We start from the raw sequence: 27336 nt of genomic DNA on the forward strand, positions 1-27336 counted from the left end.
AGGGTGGCAGTGTGTGAAAGGCAGTGGAGAGAAGCTGAAGTTTTACCAAATGATGGAAAAGATGATGTAAAAACGGGGTTGAGTAGCCAGGAGCATGTGAAACTCATGAAAGGGATGGCTTTAGCTTCCCAGGAAGAAGGGCTTACTTAGTATGTTAAATAAGGTGGATGGTTTTTAAGGAGATGGCATGTTTTGTCACATATACAGAGAACAGGAAACACTAGCTAAGGCAATAGAGTTTTAAAAACAAGAACCAAATTGGAGATGCAATACAAGTTAGTTCCTTAGTTTTAATCATTCTCTTTCATTAGTAGAGATCAACTCACATATGGGTCAGAAGTCAAGTCCTCATGGATTATTCTGACTCTGGGAGATCTTGACCCACTACTTGCCTATATATTCTTAGAAGAACACTTGTGTATTTTTAAAATATTTTAACACACATTGCTGCATTTAATCAGGTGGAGCAGGATGAAATGTTAATGTAGTCCCACTTCAAAGTAAGTAAAAGGAGAAGAGAATAGCTTAAGGTCACTTTTGATAGTATATGATCAAATCTGGAGTGGTGTTTACCCTGATAAACACCCAACTATTGAACTCTTATTGCAATCAATGGTAAACATGATAAAAATAATTCCTAACAGACCACTCAGGTGAGTAGTGGGATTTTCTTATTTATAGAAGAGAAAAGAGAGAATAAGTAACTTAATCAGGCCACACAGCTGTTAAGTAACATCTTGAAATTAAATAGATTTAATTTTAAGATATTCTTGCCTTCAGAGTCTGTATTTCAACCCATATTCTTTGACACTGTAATCCACCAATCCCTCGCCTCTTCCTTAAAAGTCATTGCCACTTCTGTGTTGAATTCCATCTTTCTCTACAACATTTTGATCTCAACATTTTTAGCATCATCTTCAATATTCTCTAATAGACCACACACAACACTTATTTTCTGGTGTGATCTTCCGTATAGCTCAGCAGCCTCACAATGGACTCTTTTTTTCTCTAGTTACTTTGGGAATAATAGTTTTTAAACTTTAGATTATATTTTAATTATAACTGTACTGTCCTGTACTATACTGTCCTGTGCTGTATTATATTGTATTTTACTGTATTGTATTGTATGGTATGGTATTGTATTGATTATAATGAAGCCCAAGTCAACAAAATACAACCTGTAGAGTTAGGAACACTCAAATTCATATCCTGACTCTGTCACTTACTGACTGGATGACAGTGACTATGTTGGGTGGCCAAATGAAGTAGCAAAATCATAAATCAAATATGAGGAATATTCTAGATAATATATAATACGTATGTAATATAGTGAGTAGCAGATTAAAAATAGCTCAATATTAGAAACTGCTTTTGATCTTACCTTCATTATCAGTGACCAAAAAGGAAGCAGTCAACTTCCAGAAACTCCCAATGCTTAAATTTTTTCTTGCTTAGAAACCCCAGAGTATTTTCTAAGACTCTAATAAATAATTGTCTCTCTCATCTAACTCAAGATGGTTTAATGAAAGCCATCCTTAGATTCATGCTGAATTTAGTGAGTATGTTGTTGCAACAACAAAAGATGTCATAGTAAAGTAATAAGAAAATAGTAAGAAATGGAAATCCAAAGTGACAGATAAATGTTTTCCTTTCTCTATTTTATGGTCCTGTGATAGCTTTTAGCCTATTACTAGTAACTGATATGGAAAATAGTGCTATTCTTTTGAAAATACCTGTGATTGATGAACAGTTTTAAAATAAGGTCAACAGAGATATCTTTTATTTTTCTGAGACTGCTACTCAGCTAGTAAATTGGAAAGTTTCTAAGAGTTGGGATAGGGGCTTGGAAATGTGACCATCTCAACATGAAGCAGACAGTATGATGAATAGCACTAGTAGAGTCCTGCAACTTTAAATGCTTTTCCTCCTCTTATTTGCTTTGTTCATCTTAGAGAAAAAGAAATGACCATATTTGTAATATCACCTAATCATGCAGTTGGACATTAAACACTTATTTTAAACATTAAGACTATTAAATGTTCTAGTATATGACTCCACAGATACTTTTATTTATTTATTTTAAAATTTTAATTTCTTTATGCTAAAGTTGCCAAATGCACTGAATTGAAAGAAAAAAATGAGGTGTGGAATCTATGGCTTTTCATGAAGTGTGACCAAAATACAGCTGTTCAGGAGACTATCAAAGGGGAATTTTTCTGATAGCTCTGGCTGGAACTGCAGGGCTGAAATGTACACATTTGTTATTGGAAGTTTTATGGTTTGGTTATGTTTAGATTATGGTTTTTAAAATATCTTTGGGTTTTGAGAACCCAGAACAATGTATTCACAACGCATGGCCCATCAGCTTTATGTGGCTTTCATTTTATGGAGAAAGAGTGGTTTTGCATTTGCAATGAATAAGCTCTTTATTTTCCCAACGTTCCCATGTCATTACAGTGATGCAATTTCTTCACCTAATGATAACCACTTTTTTGCCAGTTCCTGGTCAATAGTTGGTTAGAACTGAGGGACATTCTTTCTGAGCCTGATGGCATGTAGCCATAAAAAATACAGCTTTTGTATTGATGAGGAAGGGATTCCTGAGATTTGAAATGCCTTTCCTCATTATGGTTGTGGACCTCCCTTTTTCCTTTTTTGAATGAATTAAGTAGAAAATTATTGTGACAAGATAATAAGGTAATAAAAAACATTCAGTAGTTGTTACTGATATAAATAATTTGGTGCCTGTGGCCTGAAAAATGCACTTTCTTATCTTATCAGAGGCAGCTAACTTGCAGTGACACTCAGCATATCCTTTACCAAGTGTACCGACTACAGATTTGTCCCTATAGTGTTACTGCTTATGTCCTTCATCTCTCAGCGAAAATTAGTTTGCTTTCTTCTCCCAAGACTGTTATACATGAAAATGTAAGGATCATTGTATTTTGATGCATCTTCCAGGAATATTGAGAGGCAATAAAAAGAGACAAGTACAACCTATTTGAAAGATGATTTCCTCAACTCTTTGTTAAGATAGATGCATTGTAAATGGGAACATACTGTAGTGTATTGGCAGGCGCGTCACTCAACTCTCTGGATATAGAGAATTATAATGTTGTATGTCAGTTGCATCGTTTCATTTTGTGTTCACATGAGCAATCGCAGGAATGTACTAGCTCACATATCGGTTATGAAAGGGCTCAAATGAGGGCCTACGGATGAATGAGCCCCAATAGCCAATAGCTAACAGTGCTTAGAGTCCTGAAAGATGATTTCAGTGACTTGTTGCATCTCTCATACAAACAAGGATTTGACAGCTGTCAAAGGGCGGGTTGGGCTCTAAAATCTCTAGGGATCTCTGTGAGTAGTGTGTATTTGGAGAAGTGATTACAAAAATTAATGGGCTCTGAGAACCACAAATCAGAAAGCACTGGCTTCTGAGATTTGACTCACCACAAGGTCGAATTCAGGAAAATTGGATTTTTAACAACTGAATTTGTTTAGCCTGCCCCCTCAGCATAATTTTTACCCTAAATAAAACTTATAATAAGCACAAGGGCAGCTTAGCATAACAGGCACTAGATAGAGCTTAATTTATTAGTCCATTTTGCTGTGTTGCTATTTGTTAATTTATCTGCTTTGTGATTATGCCCACATTTATAAGAAAGCCCAGACTAATTATCACTGCATTTATGTTTCCATCTCCTCTTTAAATGCACAGGTACACTGACCTATCTTTGCTAAGTTATATATTCAGATTTTATTGCTTGCAGTTGTTCCATCCAGTGGGATTAAAGGTTGAGATGATTCAATTGTCAGTGAAGAAAACATTTACTGCTCTCAGAGCAGGAAAAGTCAACTGTAAAACTAGATGGAGTATTTGGGAAGCATGTGGATGGAGGGTCCTGGTTAAATCTTCTCACAGTTGACACAAAATGTGAAACTTGGAAGGGATTTAACAATCATCTTGTTCAAGGTCTTTACTTTGCAGTGGAAGAGAGTGATGTATAGAGAAAAAAAAAAAATTGCTCAAAGCCACACAGTCAGAACAGGATCATCAGGAGTAGAAATCTTAACTTTTCAATGTTTCATAAATGTCTTCAAATATTGGTTGAAGGGCTAAATAATTCTATCTGAAGAAGAAAAACATTAAACCAAGTGTGGGAACACGTGCCTGTAATCCCAGCTATGTGAGAGGCTAAGGTGGGGAAATTACAAGTTATAAGCCAACCTGTTAAATTTAAGGAGACATTGTCTAAAAATAAAATTTTTAAAAGGTCAGGGGATGTAGCTTAGTGGTAGAGTGTCTTATTTATTTTTTGCATTGTTGAGACATAGTACACCCGAAGTTACAGGAGGAAAGGCTTTTTTTAGGTCATAGTTGGTAGAGGTTTCAGTCCATAGTCCATTGGCCCCAATGCAGAATAACGTAGCAGAAGGATGTGGCAGAGGAGAAAGAGTTCATGGTGTGTCAGGCAGAAGGAACTGAGCAGCAGTGGAATGAGGTTGCCTTCTTTCTGAGCCTTTATTTTCCATCTAGAGTACGAGCCTATTGATTGGTGCCATCAGCAGCTAAGTTGGGCCTTGCTAAACCAATTTCACTATTACACACCCTTAAACCATATTCACACACCTTAGATCCAGCCACCTTTGGAATGCCTCACCTATGAGGCTTTGGGGGACCATCCAGATGCAAGCCATAACATTCTTCCCCTGACACCCCCAAAAGCTCAAGCACATCCCTTCATGCAAAAGGTAATTAGTCCATCTCCAAGAGTTGCTGAAGTCCCGGCAGTTTTAGCACTACTGAAAAATCCAAGTCTCAAATCTCCTCTGAGATTTAAGGCAAACTCTGAGCAGCAAGACCTGTACAAATGAAGAGAAAGTTAAACTCTTCCAACATACAATGACACATGATAAACATTTCCATTGCAAAAGGTACAGATAAGGAAATAGAAAGAAGTAGAACTGAAGTAAGTCCAAAATCCCACAGGGCAAACATTAAATCCTGTAGTTCCATGTCCAGTATCTGGTGCAATCATTACAAGATATAAACACCAAAAGATGTAAACATCAAAAGATATAAACACCAAAAGGCGTGAGTGGCTGTGCTCCTATGGTACTGCCAGAAGCTCCCATGGCTTCTCTCTTGGGCTGGTTCTTCTCACTTCTGGGAGCCTTCTTCAGATGATCCACATTCTTGGCTTCTCCAGCATTCTGGGGTCTCCACTGCACCTTCAGCTTCACATTCACAGCTTCACACACTGCCCTTTCAGGTTACAGTGGATGGCCTCCCAGACCTTCTTCTGAAATCTGGATGGAAGTTTTCCTGACCCCACAACTTTTGCATTCTACAGACACCTAAAACCAGTACCATGTGAGTGATGCCAAGGTCTGCTGCCAGGTGGTAGCAGGCTTCCTTTTGTCTTGGCTGTAGGAGTCAAGTGGCTGAATTGTTGAACTCTGTGAACTCAATCCAAAGATACAAATTCTTTAGGTGACTCCCAGTCTGGAACATGTTGCTCTGGAGCTCTCTTCTCAAAGCAGTCTTTCACATTTGCAATTTTGAGGCTGCAAAGCTTGGAATCTGCCTGGTTCATGTGAGGTCCTCAGCCAATCTTTTCTATTGTCCTGTACCTTTTTTAGCAACCAAGTTCTCACTGTTCCACCTTTGCAAGCTGTAATTTCACTGAAGCTTTCTTTCTGACCAAGCTCAAAACCTTTTAAATCATTCTGCTGGGCCCCTTATGCTAGATTTTCAACATAGATCTGGCTAAAACTTTGCAAATTAGCCATGCCATAGCATCAATATTAGACTGTGTTGAAATTGCTTCCACAGGATAAATTAGTCCCATGTCCTGAATCTCAGTCTCAGGCAAGGTCTCTGGACATGAGCAAAATGCAAACAAATTTTCAACTGGAACATAACACCCATGATCTGAAGTCCAATTTCCAATGGAGTCCTTCTCCCCAAATGAAACCTCTTGAGGCTGGTCTTTCCAGCTGCATGGTTGTGACCAGAATCTCCCATCAAGATTGATTCACAGCATTCCAGGGGTGTGTATTTAGCTTGCAAAATCTTCCCAATCTCTTACCATGAGCCAGTTCCAAAGTGTCCTAAACCACATGGTTTGTATCAGAGCAATGACCCTATTTCTCCACTACCAAAATCTGTCTTCAGTAAATCCATTCAGCCACACCCAGAATAATGCTAAATCAGTTTAGTTATCAAGCATCCTTACTCCATATCCACACACACACTGGGTCCAGCCACCTCTGAAAAGCTCCTTGATGAGTTCATGTTTTGGAGGGCAATGTAGATATAAGCCATAATGCATGTCTTCCATTAACCCCTAGCACCATAAAAAAGACAAAGAGTGGAAAACGATATTCAAGAGCAAAATTTCTACAGAATCAAATAGTATCCTCCAGTTTGTTTTAATGACTTTTCGGGGCTGGGGATTTAGCTCAGCGGCAAAAGCGCCTGCCTGGCAAGCGCAAGGTCGTGAAGTTCAGTTCCCGGTACCGGAGAAAAACCAAAAAAAAAAAAAAAAAAAAAAAAAATGACTTTTCACATTGACTTTTTATCATGATTCTTATGTGAGTGGGCATAGTGGAGTGAATCCACTCCAATGGGAGATATTGGTAATGTGCCAAGACATGTTTGATTGTCACAACTGAAAGAAGAAGAAAGTGTGCTGGCATCCAGAGAATAGAGAACAGATATTGCTAAAGGTCCTACAATACACAGGTCATCTTTCCAGAACAAAGAAAAATCTGGCCCAAAATAGAAATCATGGACTAGTGGCATGACCTTTGAGGACTGACACTGAATCTTTTTGTCCTTCTCTTTTCTTATTTTCTTATTGATGTACCATGATTCTAAGAAAAATACAACAAAACACGGGGTTTTATGGATCAAATATTTATCACCATGATTGATATTTGCAAAAACTCTTAAAAAGTGTGAAATTTTGAAGATATATGCAAGTGCTAGGTTATAATGGTGTAACCTTGTGTACCTGTTTTACACAATTAATGACTGGAAAGTTTGGCAATAATCCATCAAAATTGATATTGGGTGTAAGCATAGCATGGTTATCCAGGCTAACATTGCAGATTCAGGCTCTCTTAAGCAGAAGGACATTTATTTCTGGGGAGAGAACAAGAAGACAAACTGGAATCTTGAAAGGTTAGGAGACTTTACCCAGTCCTCACATAGGGGCTATGTGTGAAGCCTTGGAAATCACCTTCTCTGGTCCAGATGAATACCTGGTTTCTTGAGGGAAATTAAATGACACAACACTACACTTTACCCCCAGGAATTAGGCATTTCCATACCTCATAGGTGTGCTAGAGCATTTTGCTTAATCTTTATGCCCTGTAGCAAACAAACCACTATACTGACAATACCACACAACAAAAGAATAAAATTTGCTCATTTATCATTAAGATAATTATTATTGATTCATCTCCTTGTAATTTTCTGCTTTTTGTTTTTAGATGTTGGTTATAAATCACACCCACAACAGGCACTGAGCCTGTATTTGTGTCTATTATGCGGCCCTGATAAGGCCAGGCAGCATTTTTCACCTTCCTGATTCAAGTTATTGAGATTGATTGAAGCGCTTTGCTTGTCCTATCCTAGACACTGTGTAATTAATGTTTCATTATGTTAATGCATGCAAATGTGAGAGTATGTGTTTGATTGGGAGGTGAGAGAACAAAAAGAATTAAAAGGTTCACTCCAAAGTACAAATTAATTTATTGCATTGCTAACTGGCCTCTAAGGAATGAGGGAATCTACTTCAAAATGAGAAAAATAAATGCACAAAAAGAAAATACTGTTGCATGGTTTTCAGAGGTGACAACACAGTTAACAGTTACCAAAAGGATATCTAGTCATACGACAGAGATTACATCTGTGCAGCCATGTCACCGGTCTACATCTTTCTACCTTAGAGTGAAAGAGTTCAGGACAAGGAAGCCAAGGACCGTTTCCTCTTTATATTTACAGCACTTATACAAATACATAATACATTCAAATCCTACTGAAATTTCACTGGTCTTATATAATTAATTGTTGACTTCATGACATTAATTAGGTGTGTCAGGAAAGGAAATTTACCCTCAAATCAAGCATCAGCTTATCTACCATCATTTGCTTACTACTCCATATTTTTCAGTCTGTAACGTCATGATTTTGATTATTTCAGAACTTATCACTATATTAATGTGCTGTAATATTTTTATCTATTTCTTTAATATTAAGTGGTCGTATATATCACCTAAGCTGGACTATGTATGATATTAAATATTATAATGAGAATTTTTTGCACATTTGTATTATTTTCCTGAAATGCATTCTTAGAAATGAAATTACTACAGCCTATATTGTTTCATGGTTTTAGATACACATTACCATCTTCAGAGACATTTGCCACTCTCAATAGCTAGCATAGAGACTCAATAAATGGTTCCTGAGTTTAAACGTAGCCTTCTATTAAACTGTCATAACTCTTGAGGCTGCCCTATTAAATCAAACTGTTTTCAGCTAACCATACCTTAATGGGAGTGCAAGATAGTGACTCCCCATGCTACTAGATGATGTTGTTTTGAATAGGTTAACTAGCTTTTTACAAATGGGAAGCAGAAGACAGAAGGATTGAAAATATAAGATTTAGCCAGAAAGAATCAGGCCTGGATGGGATATTAAAAACAGAACCCTGGTATCATCAGGAAAGGACTAGAGAACCAGGTGATGGGCTTTGAGAGACAAGGTTAGAGAGTCCAGAATAAACATGGGTTGTGTTCTTCTCAGTATTTATTCATTGGAGGTATGTGAGGAAATCACAATAACATATTCACAGCTTTTAGTGCTATGCAACTTTGCTTGTTTTTTTGTTTTTTTTTTTCTTATCATTTCTGCTGGTTCCTTCAGAGCAGGTGACTCCTGGGGACTATGTGGCCATGCCTGCTTCTTTTCCTAATGTTCCTAGCCCTTTTCCCAGATACTGACAATCTAGCCTTTTATGGAAAATTTGCAGACTGCAAATATAGAGAAACAAATCCAAGAGTGAGAAATAAAGTTTGGAGTTAAGCTATCATTTCAGAATTAAAGTCATCCGTTTGGCAAATAATTGGTCATGGGTCTCAACTTCAGTTTCTTTTCTAAAATCAACATAATTTAAAATGTCATCAGGTAGTTGAAAATTAAATCAAGTAATAGGCTTAAGTTTTGGTCCATTTGTTCTTTCCTCTTATAATGGGAATAATCCAGCAATGCAATTACTGTTTATCTGCTAGTTACTTTCACGCTGACAGGATGTAATCAACTGAAGATCCATTGTACTAAGTATATTTTAAAAAAAAAATACTGCTTATGAGTTAGCAATTAATGTAACCAAGAAAGCTAAGTCAACCTTTTAACTTATCCTACTTTGAGCTACAACCATGCTAAACTCTGGGTTGCTAATGTCAGCACTCAGTGGAGAGATTTTCTGAGCATAGCCAGCCATGATGAAGCATGGAACCCACAACTATTAAGCAGAAGGTCAGAGTGTGAGGCACTGAGCATGACCGAGCAAGAGCTTCCTATGATCCCAGATGACTCCAGGCCTCATTCAACTCTTATTCTTCAAGGACGCAGCCAGTGGTGTTAACAGCATTTAAGTGGTTGCGGTCTTTCTATGATGACTCATGCTCCATTTTTCACAGTCATTTTACAAATTGACACGGAGATGTAACATTTTTCAGTCCACTCTCCTTCCCTCTGCCTCATCACACTTGTGTTCATTGGCTTAAGTTCATTTCCCCCTATCTGCCAGTGACCAGCCTGCAGCCATCCTTCTCTGACCAGGAGGTATTCTAATCATCCTTGGCCTTTTATCTGCACCCAAAGGGTTTCTATTAATGATCACCAACTTAGATAAGAATAAACCAAGGGTGGTGGAGTACAGTTGAAATTCCAACTACTTGAGAGGCTGAAGAAGGAGGATTACAAATTTGATGTCATCATGGGCAATGTAGCAGGACCCTGTCTGAAAAAATAAAATTTAAAAAGTGCTGGTGAAGGACGGGACTGTAGCTCTGTACTCCCCGTAACCCCCTCCTTCCAGCATGAATGAGGTATAATTCTCTTTAAAGTAAATTTGAGTACAACTCTAGAAGCATGAAAGTACATTATACATTTCATAAATAAAAACATGTATACTCTATTTCAATATAATTAATTCCAAATGTTGCGAGTACCCAAAAAGGATTTTTCATTGTCAGATAGGTGAATTTCAAAAATGTGTGTACATTGGTGCCATCTTTAAAACAGTATTAAATAGATGGCTTTGCCTCCTAGGCTGCCCAGAGTAATTCCAACTCACGTATATTGTCCTGGACTGATTGTACATTGAGTCCCCTTTCACTCCTCCATGTATTTGATTGGATAATAAATTACCTAATTATCTCAGGGATTGATCTTGTGATTAGCTTGAAATTGGTGACAAGCGAAAGGCACAGAGAGATAATGAGCCCCACCTGTTAAATTTTACTTTATTTTACATTATTGGCAAAGAAAAAGATTGATATGCTGATGGTCAGCAGCAATCTCATCTAAATGCCAATTTTAAAACCGTGACTCACTATGCTACTGACTGTGTCTTCGAGATGGTGCTATCTGCAGCCAGGTGGGCATCAGAGAATGCCTCTGCACGGTGGAGTGTGGCTTTGAGTTTCTTTGCTCCCATCTGTCTTAAGCAAAGAATTCCAGTCTGAGGCCTGCCTCTAGTACCCAGTGTTGGGCCAGTGGCATCCTCATCCCTTTCTGTAGCACTTGAAGGCAAGTCAGTGTGTTCACTCCTGCTTCTTTACATCCTTTCAAGTTCTTGAGCATCTTAGGGCAGGCAGGACACTTTTTTTCTTGTGATAATATCTCTCCATGCTTTATTACCTGTTCAGTATTCATCACTGAGAGGTGTAAAGAGGAAAAAAGATTTCAGCAAAATTTTTGGCACAGTTCTTGACTTCAAGAGTAAGAAATAGGATGTAAATAGACATAATATGTAAGTAACATGTTTTCTGGATTGTATCAAAATTTGAGATTTCTGATACTTAATTTTGAGGACCAGATGCCTGTTTCCTCATACATTCTATCAAGAGGGATAAATCCAGGTTTCTATGATTTACAGATAGTTCTGAGGAGAAAATAAAGTTGGATACAGCTTCCCTAATTTTAAACTGCTCCTCAGCATTCTGAGGATCTCTTTCTCCGTACTCCAGTCCTACCCTCTAGTCTGTAGCTGACATTCAGGGTCTTGGGGTTTGATGCTGGAAGAACAGAATGATTTTGTTTAGAGTGGTGGTTTTCCTAGACAATCACTTAGCCACTTCCCAGCAGTGCTATGTTAGCATTAGTTTCACCTCAGGGGCTAACAGGTTGTCAAAATCCATAGTCTGAAAAGCTATTTGATACCAAGTTATTTTGCATGTTACAGAATCATTGGTTTTGTCCTCCCTCTCACATTACAAATTTACCTGACAAAGACGCTTAAGTGCCCCAAACCTCCATGATGCATTTTCTAGAATCATAGTAACTAAGAGGTAGTTTGTATTAAATATTTCAATTACTATTGTGTTTTTAACTATTGCAGTTTTGTTCTGGTTTAGCACTAAGTCTTGCTTATGTCGTCTGCTTTTTATACAATGTAGAGTTAAAAACAAGAAATATATACACAGAAGTGACTATAGTGAATCATACACTAGAATACACAAAAATCTCGATTTATTGCTAGATAGTCTTCTGAGATGTTTTTCGTTGTTCAGGACAAGTAACATTTCTGAACATTTCCTCTCACCTGCAAAACAAATTTATCAATCTCTTCCTGACCAACAGGATCAAAATTGACAATCATATAAACTCAGAATCACCTTAAATTATTATAATATAAGAAAACATAAATGGAGAAAGAAATCACCCTATGTTTGTAAGCTAAAACACAATCATCCAACAAATCTTACTATAACCTCACCCACGATTTGAGGTAGTGGACAAACAACCCTTATCCTCACCCCAATCATCATTTGCACAAATGAGTAGAACTTCCTGTGTATAAGTTACTTTGAAAATTGCACTTCTTTTCATGTCTGTATAATTCATTCCTATGAAAAAGGAATGGTGTTTTTTTTATTTGTTGTTGTTTTTTTTAAAACTGGAGAGAAAACAAGTTGGAAAGGACAGAAAATTTTCATTTATTTGATTGTTTCAAAAAAATGGCAACTGGTTTGACTAATATTTAAAATTTACACTAATTATGTCTTTTTGAAATTATGATCAGAATACATATATCAAAATGTTATATGAAAAAAGTGAGCTCCTTTGTTATATTCTTGTGATATCCTTCAAGTCCTAGTTTCTCTTGTACTGAGGTAAGGTGAGGTTACCTTTGTTATATTCTTGTGATATCCTTCAAGTCCCTAGTTTCTCTTGTACTGAGGTAAGGTGAGGTTCAATGAGCTGAACTTACCAGGGGAGAGCGTCAGCACTGGGACCAACAAGAGAGGAAGCAGGTGCATTTGGCTGGGTCCAGGTGATGGGGACAAAGGGGCTTCACATGGTGAATTACGAGGAAGCCTGTATTTGAGATGGAGAATTGTGTGCCATAATAAATTCAGCACAATTTCTACTTTCGATTTTGCATTTTATCTGAAAAATGTGTATAAATTTCCTGCGAGTGTTTTATGGTAAAACTTGGACTCCTTCAAGCAATGCAGTTTCTGTCATTGCAGGAGACTCTTTATTATTTAGATAAATTTTAGCCTTTCACTATTCCTAAATGGTGGCTTGCGAGATTATTTGTTTTCTTTTATTCTACTGATTTTTTTATTCTTTTTTTTTATTCTACTGATTTTGTTCCGTAGTACAATGTGAAAAAAATTGTTCAATGTCCAATAAGATGAATTTATGAAAACCAGCTGAAAAAAAAAGAAAACCAGCTGGAGAGAAGTTCATCCAAAAATGATTAAAATGGAGTTAAACAACTTCAGAAACCTGTGACACCATTGGTCAAACTATGATAATTCCCCAGCTTTCTAGGGCTCTAAGTTTCCCAGAAATGTTTTGAAGGAAAATAAAAATTCACTATTCCATGGCAGGAGGAACTGTACCATGCTGCCCTTATTGCAATAGAAAAAAAGTGTTTTTCTTCATTTTCCATACTTTTTTATGTAAGATAAAGAATAGAATTAATTAAGATTCTTCACATTCTTTGGGACTTACAGGAAGTGAGAATATGAATTTCACTTGTGTTTTCTATATCTTTCATAACTGGGGAGCTAAGAAGCATTAATAGATATTTGATTATATGAGTGAGTGAATGCATATAATTAATAACTTCACTTCTATACTCAGCCTGCGGAGCTAATGTCCTTGTAAAGGCCTGTACATGGCAAATCCATTGTCTAAAAGTGTGGAGCATTAGGTAGTGCTTGGTATGTGATTACAGCTCCAAGCTTTGATCCCCTCATTAAGAATCAAGAGCATCATCTGCTTAGAACAGACTGCAGCTCTAGAGATGGCCAAATTTGACCTTCTGCCTAGCTTTGTAACAGTGGTTTCTACAGTTTTAAATGGTTACCTTTTAATAGGTATAAAGCATCCTGCACACAATCCTCAGTTTAGATTCTCATTCTGTGAAGCCAAAACATCATTCTTTATCTGACCCATTTTAGAAAAATTTAGTCATCTGCAATATCATCATATATAAGGAAATTTTATCAATACATGCTAATAAACTTTGTTCTTCTTGATAGTAAAATTGAGAATCGACATCATGCATAGCCAAACTACATAAACCAGGTCCAGGGTTTTTGTGGGTGACTCAATAATTTTCATTCAGTGATTTAGGTAATTTTCCCAAATTATATTTTTGTCTGTATATGTTTCCTTGTTTAATAGATATTTATTTAATACCTCTGAGTTAGGTGAGGGCTACTAAGTGTTACACAAGACATACATGATTTACTTTGTTTACAATATAATAAAAAAGAAATTCTTAAAACTGTGATGTGTAATAGAAAGATCAGAGCTACAGACCAATATAATAAAGGGCTATCACTTCTAAGAGCTGGGTCTGTCACTGCTATTCAGTACACTTTCTATGTCTTTACTGGCCTGGGACTAAATTTTCCATTTTGAAAGATGGGAACCTGATGGCAATTAATGTCTACTATTTGACAACATTTGTAATTAATTCTGAGGTATCATTCAAAGTTACGCCACATGAAAAGTCAGAGGATGGGAATATAACTCAGCGGCATTGAGCCTGCCTGGCAAGTGCAAGGTCCTGAGTTCCCCCCAGCACCAAAAAAAAAAAAAAAGTCAAATGGATGCCTTCATGAAGCACTGCCTGCTTGTGTGTGTGTGTGTGTGTGTGTGTGTGTGTGTGTGTGTGTTGGGGTCTGGCATACTAACCACTGAATTTTAGGAAAAGTTCCAGTTAGGAAACTTCTAGAACTTGCAAGTTCTAATTCCTGTGTGTAGTTAGCTCTTTTATGTAAGAAACATGCATGCTTCATCATCTTTTAGTTTCCTTCAGGTGAAGTCATGTGAACAGGTCTTTCACTTGCAGTTCAGATAAATCATGTGTGGTTTGCATATATGGACTAAGCTCAGAAGTCCAGTTGTGGTCTGCTCTTCCAAAGGCACTGCATTCTTCCTCCCTAAGTCATCTCTGTGGAACCTACGTCACCATCCAATAAAACGACTTATTGGAGAGGGCTCTTTCAGTTTCTGCCTCCTGAGCAGTATAAAACTCACAGGCTCTCAGTTCCAAAGGTGACATTATTATTATTATCCTGGGGGATTTTCCTCCTTGCTATCATGCATGGACTAAGCAGGAAACTGTCACCTTTCTGCTGAGACAAGATAGAGTAAATAATTAAATAAATGACAGCATTTTAATGAAAACTTTTAGCCTGCACTTTGAAAAAATTTGACTCATTATAATACAAATGTTTCCTCAATCTGGGTCCCCACATCAAACTTCATGCCACAATGTCAACCAGGGGGCTTGCTGAATTTTTATGGCTTTCCCTAGACCTGTCAGACCTTTATGGAATTAATCCTTCATATTTGTAATAGGAGTTTCCACAAGATGAATACTTCATTTCTCATGAATCATAATAAAGCAGTCTGTGCTTTGTCAGCACAGTGACCTCTGCAGTCTTTTATCTTCAAGAGAAAAAGATTAGACTGTCTATTTTATAGCTAATGAGGTAGGTTGTTGGTCTCTTGGCACTTTCAGTAAATGCATCTCTTTGTGGTCTCATTTCAGTCTGTGATAAACCGATCACAGGGTGATTACAGCAAATCTCTTCATATAACAGATTTCCTCCTAAATTTGAGAGTAATATTTTGTAAGTAGCAAAGGTCATAGATGTGAGTTCATGGACCTTGCTAATATCAGAGCTGAGATATCATAATTTATCTAGTCCAACTTCCCTGCTTCATTGATGAGTAAATTGATTCCCAGTGATGCAGCTTGGCTCAGAAGGTTAGTGAGGAGCAGATCAGACAAAAACTCAAGTCTCTTGGTTCCTTGTACTGAGAACTTTCTTTCAGCATTGATGGTGCTTTTTTGCTTTTTCACGTACATTACATAACTTTCTCTGTTCCATTGACTCTCCCTTTAAAATGAATCCAGAACTTGGCCGTGGCCATTTCTTACCATTTGCACTGCAATAGTTTGCTCTAAATCCCATCATTTCACACCAGGACAAGAGAAATTCTCCGATTTTCCCTCCTTCTTCCAGTGACCACTGCTCTTAATGTAGTAACCAAAATGATCCTTCTGAAGATAGGATTTCTCAATGCTGGCACTATTAATGTTTTGAACTTTATAATCCTGGGAGGGTCTGTTCCATGCATTATACGGGTGTTACAGTGCTCCTCGTCTGTTCTCACTATATGCCAACAGCACTACTCCCAGTTGTAACAATTAAAAACCTCTCCAGACCCCCAAGCGGCCCTTTGGGGGCAAAATAGTTCCTGTGTTGAGAATTACTGCACTGCTGTGTTAGGATGTAAATTGGACCTTTTCGTTCTCTTAAATAAAACTCTCCATTAGGTTTCCATCTTTGTCAGACTTAAAGCAAAGCTCTTTCACTTGCCTGGAAAGTCTTACACATGCTACCTCCTCTCTCAGAACTTGCCCCCAGGAATCTGAGGCTCTATCTCTCTGTCTGTCCGTCTGTCTCTCTCATGGCTACTCCTGGGATAGTCTCATCACATTCACATCTCAAGTCTTTATTGCCTTCAGCCTGCAGAATTCTTTCTGTAGATACTGCCTTCTAGATATCATCTGCTATGGACTCTTTGTGTTGCCCTAAAATATTCACATAATAAAGCCTTAACACACTTAATGTGATAGGATTGGGTGATAAGACCCTGGGAGATAAATGTGTTTAGATAGAGTCCCCATGGTGGGATCAGTGTTCTTAAAAGAAAAGCAAGAGACACCAGAATCTTCATCTCCTCACTCAAAAGGGGTCCTATGGATATGTACTGAGAAAGCAGCTGCCAATCAACAGAGTAATGCCTCAGAATGAAACCTCCTTGCCACCTGTATCCTGGGTTTCCCAGCTTCAAAAACCATGAAGAATTTAATTTTTAAACCACATAATCTGTGGTATTTGGTGATGACATCCCAGGCAGACTGAAACATTATTCTTCACCATTTTCAGATCTTTGCTTAAATTTCAGCTCTCCTTGCTGATACCTTTTCCAGTACACCTCAACTGTCCGCTTCCTTCCCTCTTAGTTTTCCAGTATAGGACTCTTCTGTCATTTTGTGGATTTGCTCAGTTAATTCTCTACTGACTGTTTGCTCCTACTAGAATACAAGACCTAGAAAGATAGAGATTATTGTGCTGTTTGTTTTACTGTTATATCTACAGTCCTGAAAAATACCTTTCACAGTAGATGATCAATAAATATGAGATGGATAAATGAATGGCATGAGACTATTTTTTAAGATGTTTTACACCACAAGTAAAACAGTCTTTCAAAGTACAGTATTCCAGCGAATTATCTCAGAGGCACAGTCCCTGCTTGGCAAGCAAGTCCCTGCGTTCAATTCCCGGCACAAAAAAAAATAGATCCAAAGATCTTGTATGAATGCAATTTTTTCATTCATCTTTTAAAACAAAATTTTAGATTCTATAAGGTTAGTGACAAAATGTGCCACTATACACAAAGAAAGAGTGGAAACTACGGCATAGAGTGCAAATCAGATCCCCTTTCATAAAACTGAAGGAAAAAAATCGAGTTACAAATGGGTACAGAAGAATCCTCACAATAACAACATTGAGACTTTGGTATAAAATAAGATCCCCCACCTTGTGGATAATAAAGCAAATCCCTATTAATGAAAAAATAAATATTTTCTTGGAAGGAATCGCACATAAACGTTAACAGTGTTAATCACTGGATATGCTAAGTTATAAATAATTACTAGTTTATTTGCATTTATATACATATTTTCTTATTTGCACAGAGCAAATGTAGGTAACTTCATTAATAATAAGGTCCTAAGTAAGATATAATTGGTCCACTTTACTGACGTATCTAGTATTTGTCCACTTGGCTGCCATTCAGATGGAGGTATTCCTATGTACTTTGTACCCTCTGACTTATGCTTTCTACATTGTACTCTCAAAGACCCCCCTCGGTGTTCTATTTTACATTTCCACATTCACAAAATGCCACCTCCTCTTACTCAGAGAAGAACTAAGGACTAACACAAAGGTAGAGAAAGTTAGGTGGCATCTTACCAAACTGAAATGGGGAAAGGTTCAAACCCAGGGTAGATTAAGCAGCACATCAAAGTTTCTCTTTTAAGTGTTAATTTTGCATGAGGCCTGGGAAATGATAACCTAGATATCAGAATGTGTTACCTGTTGAGCTGAAAAAAAAAAAAAAAAATTCCATTACAATTTGCCGAGTATCACACAGCAAAATCAAGCTGTGGTTGAGAGATTTAGCTCTTGAAGCAGAAGGGGGTGAAATGATACCCCCCAATCCAACTTGGCCCTTATCATTTTCTTTGCGATTGGATTTAGCCAGAGGACACTCAGACAGTTGCCTGGGGCACACTTTTTACCCTATGAAAACCTCAGATCTACACAAAGCTTCTTCTGCTTTGCCAAAGATGCTGTGTGCTATGAATTTCTAATGTGGAGGCTCTGTGTGGGCTCTGGAAGAGATATCTGCTGGGGCAGTTGCTTGTTGAACTTCACATCTTGGGTTTATATTTCTGAGTTTGGTTCCCTGTCTTTGTAAAGAAAAGAGCACGGAAAGAATCACTGTGTGAAGAGCAAATCACGGTCGGCCACCTTTCTGTGTGGATATTTAGTGGTGCTGCACTAGGTCAGCAAAGGTCCTGACACTGACATCACATTTCCTGATTCAATCACGGTAGCTTTCCAAGAGTTCACTCTTCTCTGCGCTTCTTTGACAGCTGTGCCTAGTGATATGTCTTTATATATTATTTATTTATTTTTGCCATGCCTCGGGAAAGAATTTCATGGGGAATACCTTGGCTAGAAAAAATATAGGATGCCAGTTAAATTTGGGATCAGAGTTAGTATGCAAGAGGACTTAGGTTCACTCCCTAACACAATAAAATAGATAAAATTAAGCTTTGGGTGAATGTGAATAATATTTTAGTGTAAGTATGTCCTATGCAATATTTATTTAGTATAGGTAATGAGGACATGTTTATTCTATGACATTTGTTTTTTATATGAAATTCAATTATAATTCTTGCCCATATGTTTTGCAAGTTAAATCTGGTAACTCTAATGAGGGAGGAATTTTGACTGTTTCTGTAAACTTTTCATTTTTATCCCTGGCTTTTCTACATTTTATGACCCTTAATGAATTCCCATAGTAAAATGTACCTGCTGTCCTCCTTATTATAGAAAATATAGTTTATTTCTAATTTACATTTGTCAGTAATGAACAACTTCTTATCTTATTAAAGGGGATTAAACACAGGGAGTGTTAAGATACATCCATAACCTCTTTGCTTGTTTGCCTGCTTGTTTTGTTTTATTTTAATTTTCAGACAGGATCTCACTAGATTACCCAAGTAAGTAGGCTTCAAGCTCACTGTCCTCCTGCCTCAGTCTCGAGGATGGCTATGATTACAGGCATGTCCCACCGTGACCAGCTCAAACACAGACTTTTCGTATTCTGACAATTATTTTACTTTGTTTTTTATCAAAATATTTTTTAAAAGCACTAACACTATAACACCAAGCAAAGACTTGCTGCCTGATGTGTGTAGAGGTTAATACTATAACATTCGTTTCTGCAAAAACTAAGAGGCTTATGGTAGGAAGGAGGGCAGGAGCAGAACTTCAAATCTGCCTGCAGCTTGACTGGTAGTAAAGGAATTTGTAGGAAGGGGAGAGGAGAAGCCCTTATTTGATGGGCTGGTGAAAACAGAGTTGTTTTAGGGATCTTTTGTGTAAGCATAGAGGTGATCCTGCCTCTTCAGGTGGCCTGTTTCTTTGAGGGGTTACCTTGGTTACTTTACTCTCATTGCTGAGACAAAATACCTGACACCCAAAATTAAGGAAGGAAAGTTTTATGTAGCTCACAGTCTGTGGAGGTTGTAGTCCATAATCAGCTGGATTCAAGGCAGGGTAGCATGGCCCAGGGACAACAGTGCAAGGTGACAGAAGACAGGAAAAGCAGCAAGAGCAAAACGGGGGAGGGAACAAGCCTCTTTTCCTCCCTTATACTGCAAGCAGGTTACCCCTCCCCAGGGCAGGTGTAGCACTCACACAATCTCCATATCCTCCTCTTGCACAGGATGAGGATGTTTACAAAGTAAGGACTTTGCCCCCCTGCTAAGTGGCTTAATTAGACATCTAAACTTCTCAGGTTGACACAATGCTGTTGAGGTATTCTGCGTTTCAAATATCAATAGGTCATTTTCTAGATGAGCTGGTTCATTCTGCTCATGTCCATTCCTCAAGTGATTTTCAAAGTATTCCTGAGTGAATAATTCTACAGGATTTTCCTGAAGGAAAAAAGAAAAAACTTAAGCACTTTGTTATTCAAGACATTTATATCTTGTTGTGTCAGGCTGTATAAGTTAGTGCTCGCTAAGAAACAGATTTATGCAAGATATATAAATATAGCAGGGTTTATAAGGTAGCCCTCAGTGACTGTCCACAGAGTCGGGTGTGGAGGGGTGCAGAGGTGCTGTCTGTGTGCTGGAGATCTGAAGGATCCAGTCAGAGGCCTGGAGCTCACTGTGTAGTGTCCCGTGCAATGCCACATCAGAAAGCCAAAGCCTCTGTGATGGAAGGAGGAAGGGTCTGTGCTGGACAGCTACAGAATCTGCCGGGGAAGCCAGGAGACAATATTCAAAGATGAAGTTGAAAAATGGAGCTCTTTGGAAGAAAACAGACACAAGCTTTCCTCATTTCCTTTTAATTTCCTTCAGGCAGCCAACCTATTGGTTGATGCTACCATACCCAGTGTGGGTCTTCTGTCTTCAGTAAATCCCTTCAGCCACACCCAGAACCATGCTGATCCAATTTAGTTTCTCACTCAGATTGGCTCAGTTAATTATCACACAGGCCTTATCTGGTTTTAACTTCACAGAGACTTCAATGATACTTGTCTCTTTGTGAGAACATACTTTTTCACACAGGGTTGGCTAAAGTTAAGTCTTACATTAACATGGAGTCCAGAAAGTACATCCTCAGGGTACAGCAGAGTAAGGAGCATTGACCATCTACTTGTTTCCCCTTTGATGACAATTAGGGGTTGAAACTTGGGCCTTTGCACTGGGGCTACATTTCTAGCCTTTTTGTGTGTTTGTTTGTTTGCTTGTTTGTTTGTTAGAGACAAGGTTTCCATAAGTCCCTAAGTTTCCCGGGCTTCTAGGCTTCTAGAACTTGCTATCCTCCTGTATTAGCCTCCTAGGTTACTGGGATTATAAATATGTACCAGCACACCTGGCCTAGTTTTGCCTATTTTGAGACTAACAGGCAGGTAACTAGGGAAATGCCTGAATTCCAATATTCTGAAAGGCTGCAATTATCCTGGGGACCTAAAATTTAAAAAGCACTGTGATAAAGAATGCCACTTTAACAAAATAATATTTTCTGAGAAGATTGTTACTGTTTTAACTGTTCAAAAGAAAAAATTTTATAGCTCTTTTTATGAATATCTTAAAGAGCATTCTAAATGTCCAATTTACTTTGGAAGTTTAATGTTGCTTAATGGAGTAGGGCCAGTTGGGCCCTAAATAATAAAGGAAATGGTTATAATAAAGGAAACACTGGATATTGTAAACAATAGACCTCTTTCTTTGCCCTTCATTTCAAAGAAAAACATACATGAAATATTAATAAAGTAGATGCTGAAGGAGGTGTACAGTTACCTGTTAGACTATCCCTATAATTTCTTCACCTTCTTGCTTAGAAAAATAATTGACTCAAATTACACAATTCTTTCAAATACATAAAATTATGTCAAGAAAGTCTGAGGAGTGTGCAGGAAGTTCCATGTTCTGGTCCAGGACAACAGATATTTTGGATTAGGGTTTTCAAGCTTGAGTTAACTAACATGGTAATTCCCCAAGGCACCTTCATGTTTGGATTGCTCAGCTCTTCTCCGGGGGTTGCTGATTGGGTAGGTAGAAGGCAGGACCTGGGACTGTGCATTTCTGACTCAGTTTCCAAGTAGTGGTGCTATTGCTAACCTGGGGATGTACAGATATTTTGAGAGCCACTGTTTCAGAATATGTTCTCATAACTCAAACTCAGTGATGTTCTGTTAATTTGTTAATTTTTTAAAGTTTTGTTTTTTAAATCAGCTTGGTCCACTGCATAGCCTCCCAAATATTATAAGATTTTTGTCAGGCCCAAAGATAGGATTACAATTGTACATATAATTGATGTTGGATGAATTAAAAGTAGATTATATTCCATCAGCCACAGAATCATTTAAGTTTCTCTCAGTGGTGATCTCTTTGTTTTAAAACTAGAAGAAGTAGATATGGCGGCATCTATTACCAAGAAAAGATGAGGGTGGCATGGTTTACTGGGTTTTACAGACATTGTCAGAACTCCAAGCATCCAAAAGTGAAAGTTTGTATAATTTAAAGAGATAAAATTATTCATGTCAAGTTCTATGGGGATTTGTATGACATTTTCTAATCTCAGAATCTTCCAGGAGCTTCTTTTCACTTCCATGCTACTTTTCATAAATTTCATTTTTAGCTTTTATTGCCTTAACTAGAAGCTTTTACATTTTGGTCTCAGAAAAGGATTTCTGACTCCACGGGGAATTATTCTTCACTCTCAACAATGTTTGATATTGTAGATAAAATGTCACACCTTAAAAACCCTATTCTAGGTTAGACTGCCCCTGTGACTGACTAGGCTTTGAAATGAACAAGAAAATGATAAGGAGAGCAAGCACAAAGGGACTTAGACTTACAGAAACATTTTTCCTATTTGATCATTGGGGAAAGTTTCTAAAATACATGAAGGGTCTTTTCTGTTTCTAGATATTTCTTGTAGTTTAGGCCTGGAGTGTTTCCCAGACACCATGGATTTTTACAGGTGGAGCTTTTCAAAGGTGATTGGATCATGAAGGCAATGTACTCATCCATGGGTCAATCAACTGTCGAACCCATAGCCAAGTGCTCTGTTAGAAAGTGGAGCCTCTATGAGTACCATGCTAACCAGTTGTGCCACAGAAGCCTCTGAGAAGGTGGAGCCACATTGGAAGAGGCAGATCACTGGGTGCTGACCTGGAAGGGTTGATCTTGCTCCAAGCTGCTCCCCTCTATTTCTGCTTCCTGGTGTCCATGCTGTGAGCACCTTTGCGCGGGCCCTTCAAACATGCCCTTCCTGCCCTATAACTAGCCAACTGTGGGCTGAAAACCTGAACAAAGATAACTGGACCTTTAACTTGTTAGTCCCAGTAATAAAAAAGTGACTAACATAGTACTCAATAATATAATCTTGAGCTATCTTCAGTGATATTATCTCTGCTACCTACTTATGTCTGATAAAACTAAAACAAATAGATGGTACTATTTCTCCTTCATTTCATCTCTCCAGAATAGAACTGCGTTTGTACCCTCGTTAAGAAAACATAGAGGGTTTTACTATCTGTTTATGAACTACACTTTTACAAGTGAAAAAAGAAATAGGGTGAAAGAGGGCAAGGATCAGGGAAGAAGTAAAGAAGGAAGTAGGGGATGATGAGGAGGAGAAGCTCCTCCAATGAACTTCCAGTAAAGCATTACTTTTTCTCAGAACAATATGGATTAGGAGGGCTAGCCATTAGTTAAATGTATATATGTTTTTATGTCTATATTCTAGCCAAAGAATTAGAAAATTTCCCAAGCCAACACTTGGAAAGAAAAGAGGCCTAGGGATTCAGTCATCTTGCTTTTTTTTGTTTTTGTTTTGTCTTTTTGAAACAGGCTCTCACTATGCAAGCCAGGCTGGCCTCGAACTTGCAGTGATCCTCCTACCTCAGCCTCCCAAGTGCTGGGATTACAGGCTTGCACCAGCATGCTCGGCTGATTCAGTCATCTTTACAGTGAAATCTAGTGTCAGTCTAGATTCCACAAGTTTCTTAGTAGATGGGTGTTTGGTACTTTCAAATATATTTTTCCAAAAATACAATTGTCTTAAGTAATTCTATATCAGAGCCAGAAGGACTGCTTCTTTTATGAAGCAAGGCTGGAAGATGTATTTGAAGGTTCAAGAGAATCAGCACTGGGAAATTTAAAGGTAAAAGCAAAACAAATTAAGCAACCTCTCCATTAGGCTTTTTCCTGGATGAAGGCCCCACCATTTTTACAATGTAAAGTCCTGGGTAGCATTGTAAAGTAGGCAGTTTGGTTTTGAATCTCAAATATACTTTCTATGGTTATCCAGTGTCTCTTGCATCATTTTCCCAGGAAATGCATACTTTTATAGAACTCTGAGTGCCCAAATTCCAAGCATAGCTATTGGATTCACAGACTACAAAGTTATTTCTACTTCTTCTTTGTCTTTCTCGGTATTATCAACTTCCTATTTCATCTTCCTCTCCTCATTAACTCAGTGTAGTTGATTTCAGATTGATTCTTGGGTGAAATAATAGGATAAAATTATTTCATATGAAGATATGATGAATTTACAGGAAAAATCTCCAAGAAGAATTAGTACTGTAAAAGAAAAAGATAAGTAGATATTTCAATTGTAGTTATTATAATTAATATTTTAATAGAATATCTCTTAAACATGTGGGAATTACCTCACAAGAGAGTCAGGACAACTGTGTCTAACATAGGCTAAAATTTGGGAAAGGGATCGTTGAAAACATTATTATTTCTCAAATAACTCATTTTGCTTGGGCTCATCTTTTCTAAAAACTAAATGTGTAATATAAATTACTGTAAGCCAAGTGGTACTTTTGTTCCAGAGCCATATATTTAAAATTAAATTACAATAAGGAGTACAAAAAAATCACTCAAAGTACCAGTGAACTGAAAGGGTAATTGTATCAGGAAAAGTTAGCCTTTATTTAATTTTTCTAAACCATGTACTCACCACACTGAAAATGGTCATAATCTCCCTGTTTCAGAGTAAGTGGATTATTTATTTGTGATAATGGCACCTATGTTCATTAACATGCTGTCATAAACAGCTGCGTTGAACGTATTATGTATTCTGTGACATAAATAAGATGTTCAGCATGAAGTTGTGCTTAAAATACAGGCCCAAGGAAGAACAAAAAAGCAATAAATGCTTTTCAATATAGTTGCCTGGCCTTGACTTCTAAATTTATTTCTATCTTATTAATGATACTTGTATGGAAATTGCAGGCATTATTCTAAGGAAATATCTTGACCTTAGAAGTCCTTTCTGATTTCTCATCCTTAGTGTATCTCTAGTCAGGTGTTCGCCAGCTTGTGATTTCTTTATGATAAAGGAGGAGATGTTGGAGAGGTGGGAGAGACATTGACAGCCCCACCAATCTACATATAGTGAGCTTAGAGCAGGGTTCGCTTAGTGTATGCTCTCCACCTATATTAACACGGGATGTTTCCAAACTGGATGTTGAAGTTACTGATACAGATAAATTAGGATGCTAATGAAACTGAGGTCTTTATCCTGAGAAAATAAAAGCTAAAACATAATTTAAGGGCATTTTGAATGAAATGCAATGCTGCTTCAAAAGAATAAAGGAACCTTACCAGAAAATATTCATTGCCCTTACGTTTTTATCCAAGGTAGTTTAGACGAAAATGGAATTAAGCGATGGTATGGAAATTCAGTTAGACTCTCAGAATGATTAAATATTGAAAACAGATTCTAAGGGGACATTGTAGAATCTTTAGCCTTAAAGTTTGTTCACAATGAAATTGAAAGGATTTGAATTTGAATGACTTAGTTAGTATACACATTAGATCCAAGGTTTAGGCCAATGCCCTCCTGAAACCTTTTCAAGGTCATTGATTTAACAATCAAATGTTCTGACAAATGCTATATTTTGTCAGCTTTAAAAGTACATGCTTTAATTATACTTTTTTTCATCCCTTTGAGATTCTTAAATGACTTTCTATTCCTCCTTTTGATTGCTTATATTCATGTTTATGAAGACAAAAAACAGTTCACTTATAATATTCTTTCAGACATCCAAGCCCATGAGAAACATTTAGATGGAAATTAAGACATTTCAGGGATTTTAAGTAGTAGCTTTATTGACATGCTCCTGTGGGTAGGATTTACTTATTTTAAAAATCCATTTGAGCTTTGTTCTAAATAACTTTACCCATGTGGTTGATATTTATTCTTTATAAAGCACCATGTCTGTGCAGATTTTTAATTTATGGTGCCATAAAAAGAATGAAAAGATAGAAATAGTTCCCTAAATTTTAGCTACCACACTACTGAGTATTGCTTCTTTAAAATACCTGATTTAATTTAGAAAATATTCATTATTTCTAAGTTATCAATATGACAGATATTTGATGATAGCTATATTTGTAAACTGTGTCTCCTTATTTTTTCATAGTATTATTTAGGCGACAGTTGTTTCATTAACTGTGGGTACCTCAAATAGATACTTCTCTTAACACGATATCCATGACTTTATGTTTATTCCTGGACAATTTTCTAAAATTTCTAACCTTTTTGAATAAGCTTTATAAAGGAAAGACAGACAAGTTAACTCTGAGGTTTCTATGAATGCATAGCATACTTCCTTTTGTTCTCTTGTTTCAGGTTTCCAAATTAAAGCTTTCGCCTCCCTGCGCTTCCTGTCAGAACCTTCGGATGCTGTCACAATGCGGGGAGGAAATGTCCTTCTGAACTGCTCCGCAGAGTCTGACCGAGGTGTTCCAGTTATCAAGTGGAGGAAAGATGGCATCCACCTAGCCTTGGGAATGGACGAAAGGAAGCAGCAACTTCCAAATGGGTCTCTGTTGATACAAAACATACTTCATTCCAGACACCACAAGCCGGATGAGGGAGTTTACCAGTGCGAGGCATCTTTGGGAGATTCTGGGTCAATTATCAGTCGGACAGCAAAAGTTGCAGTCGCAGGTATGTAGATCTTTTCTCCTCCGCCCCCGTCACCACCTCCTTTTCTTCCTCCTTCTCCTTTTCCCTTCTTGTCCTTTTTGGGGATAAGAAAATAATCTTTATGGAAACAATGTACATTTTAATTGAAAAATAATTATATTTCATGTGCTATATGTGATGTTTTGATATAGGTATATATTGTGGAACGATTATATCAAGCTGATTAGCATATCCATCATCTCATATACTTAATTTTTTGATGAGAATTTTTAAAATTACTCCTTTAGCAATGTTGAAACACACACATTTGTTAACTAATGTCACACATTTGTTAACTAATGCTGTACAATATATCTCAAAAATATATTCCTTCTGTCTAACGAAAAGGTATACCCTTTGTCAAATATCTCCCCAGACCCTACTCCTATACTCCACTGGTCCCTACCTCTGATGATTACCGTTCTATTCCTTCTATGAATTTCACTTTTTAGACTCCACCTAAATTGAATTCATGGAGTTCTTGCTTTTCTGTGCCAGACTTATTCCACTTAGTGTAACATTCTCCAATTGATCCATGTTCTCAGAAATAACAGGATTTCCTTCTTTTTTAGGGCTTAGTTTGATTCTTACCTTGATTCCATAACTAGGACATTGTGAATAATGCTGCAATGAACATGGGAATATAGATATTTCTATGCCATGCTGATTTTATTTCCTTTGCATACATATATT

General features: G+C 37.4%; 1 protein-coding gene across 3 annotated transcripts in view; it reads left to right on the forward strand.

Moving 5' to 3' along the window:
• Positions 1-27336, forward strand: part of Dcc (DCC netrin 1 receptor) — a 1095765-nt gene that overhangs the window by 363722 nt on the left and 704707 nt on the right. For all 3 annotated transcript variants that reach the window (XM_005372942.2, XM_005372943.2, XM_005372944.2), the window contains exon 2: positions 26305-26625. In XM_005372942.2, the coding sequence (XP_005372999.1) occupies positions 26305-26625 (321 nt within the window). The remainder of the gene's footprint in view (positions 1-26304; positions 26626-27336) is intronic.

Source organism: Chinchilla lanigera, unplaced genomic scaffold, assembly GCF_000276665.1.
Source record: "Chinchilla lanigera isolate Chin_1 unplaced genomic scaffold, ChiLan1.0 scaffold00001, whole genome shotgun sequence".
Taxonomy (NCBI): domain Eukaryota; kingdom Metazoa; phylum Chordata; class Mammalia; order Rodentia; family Chinchillidae; genus Chinchilla; species Chinchilla lanigera.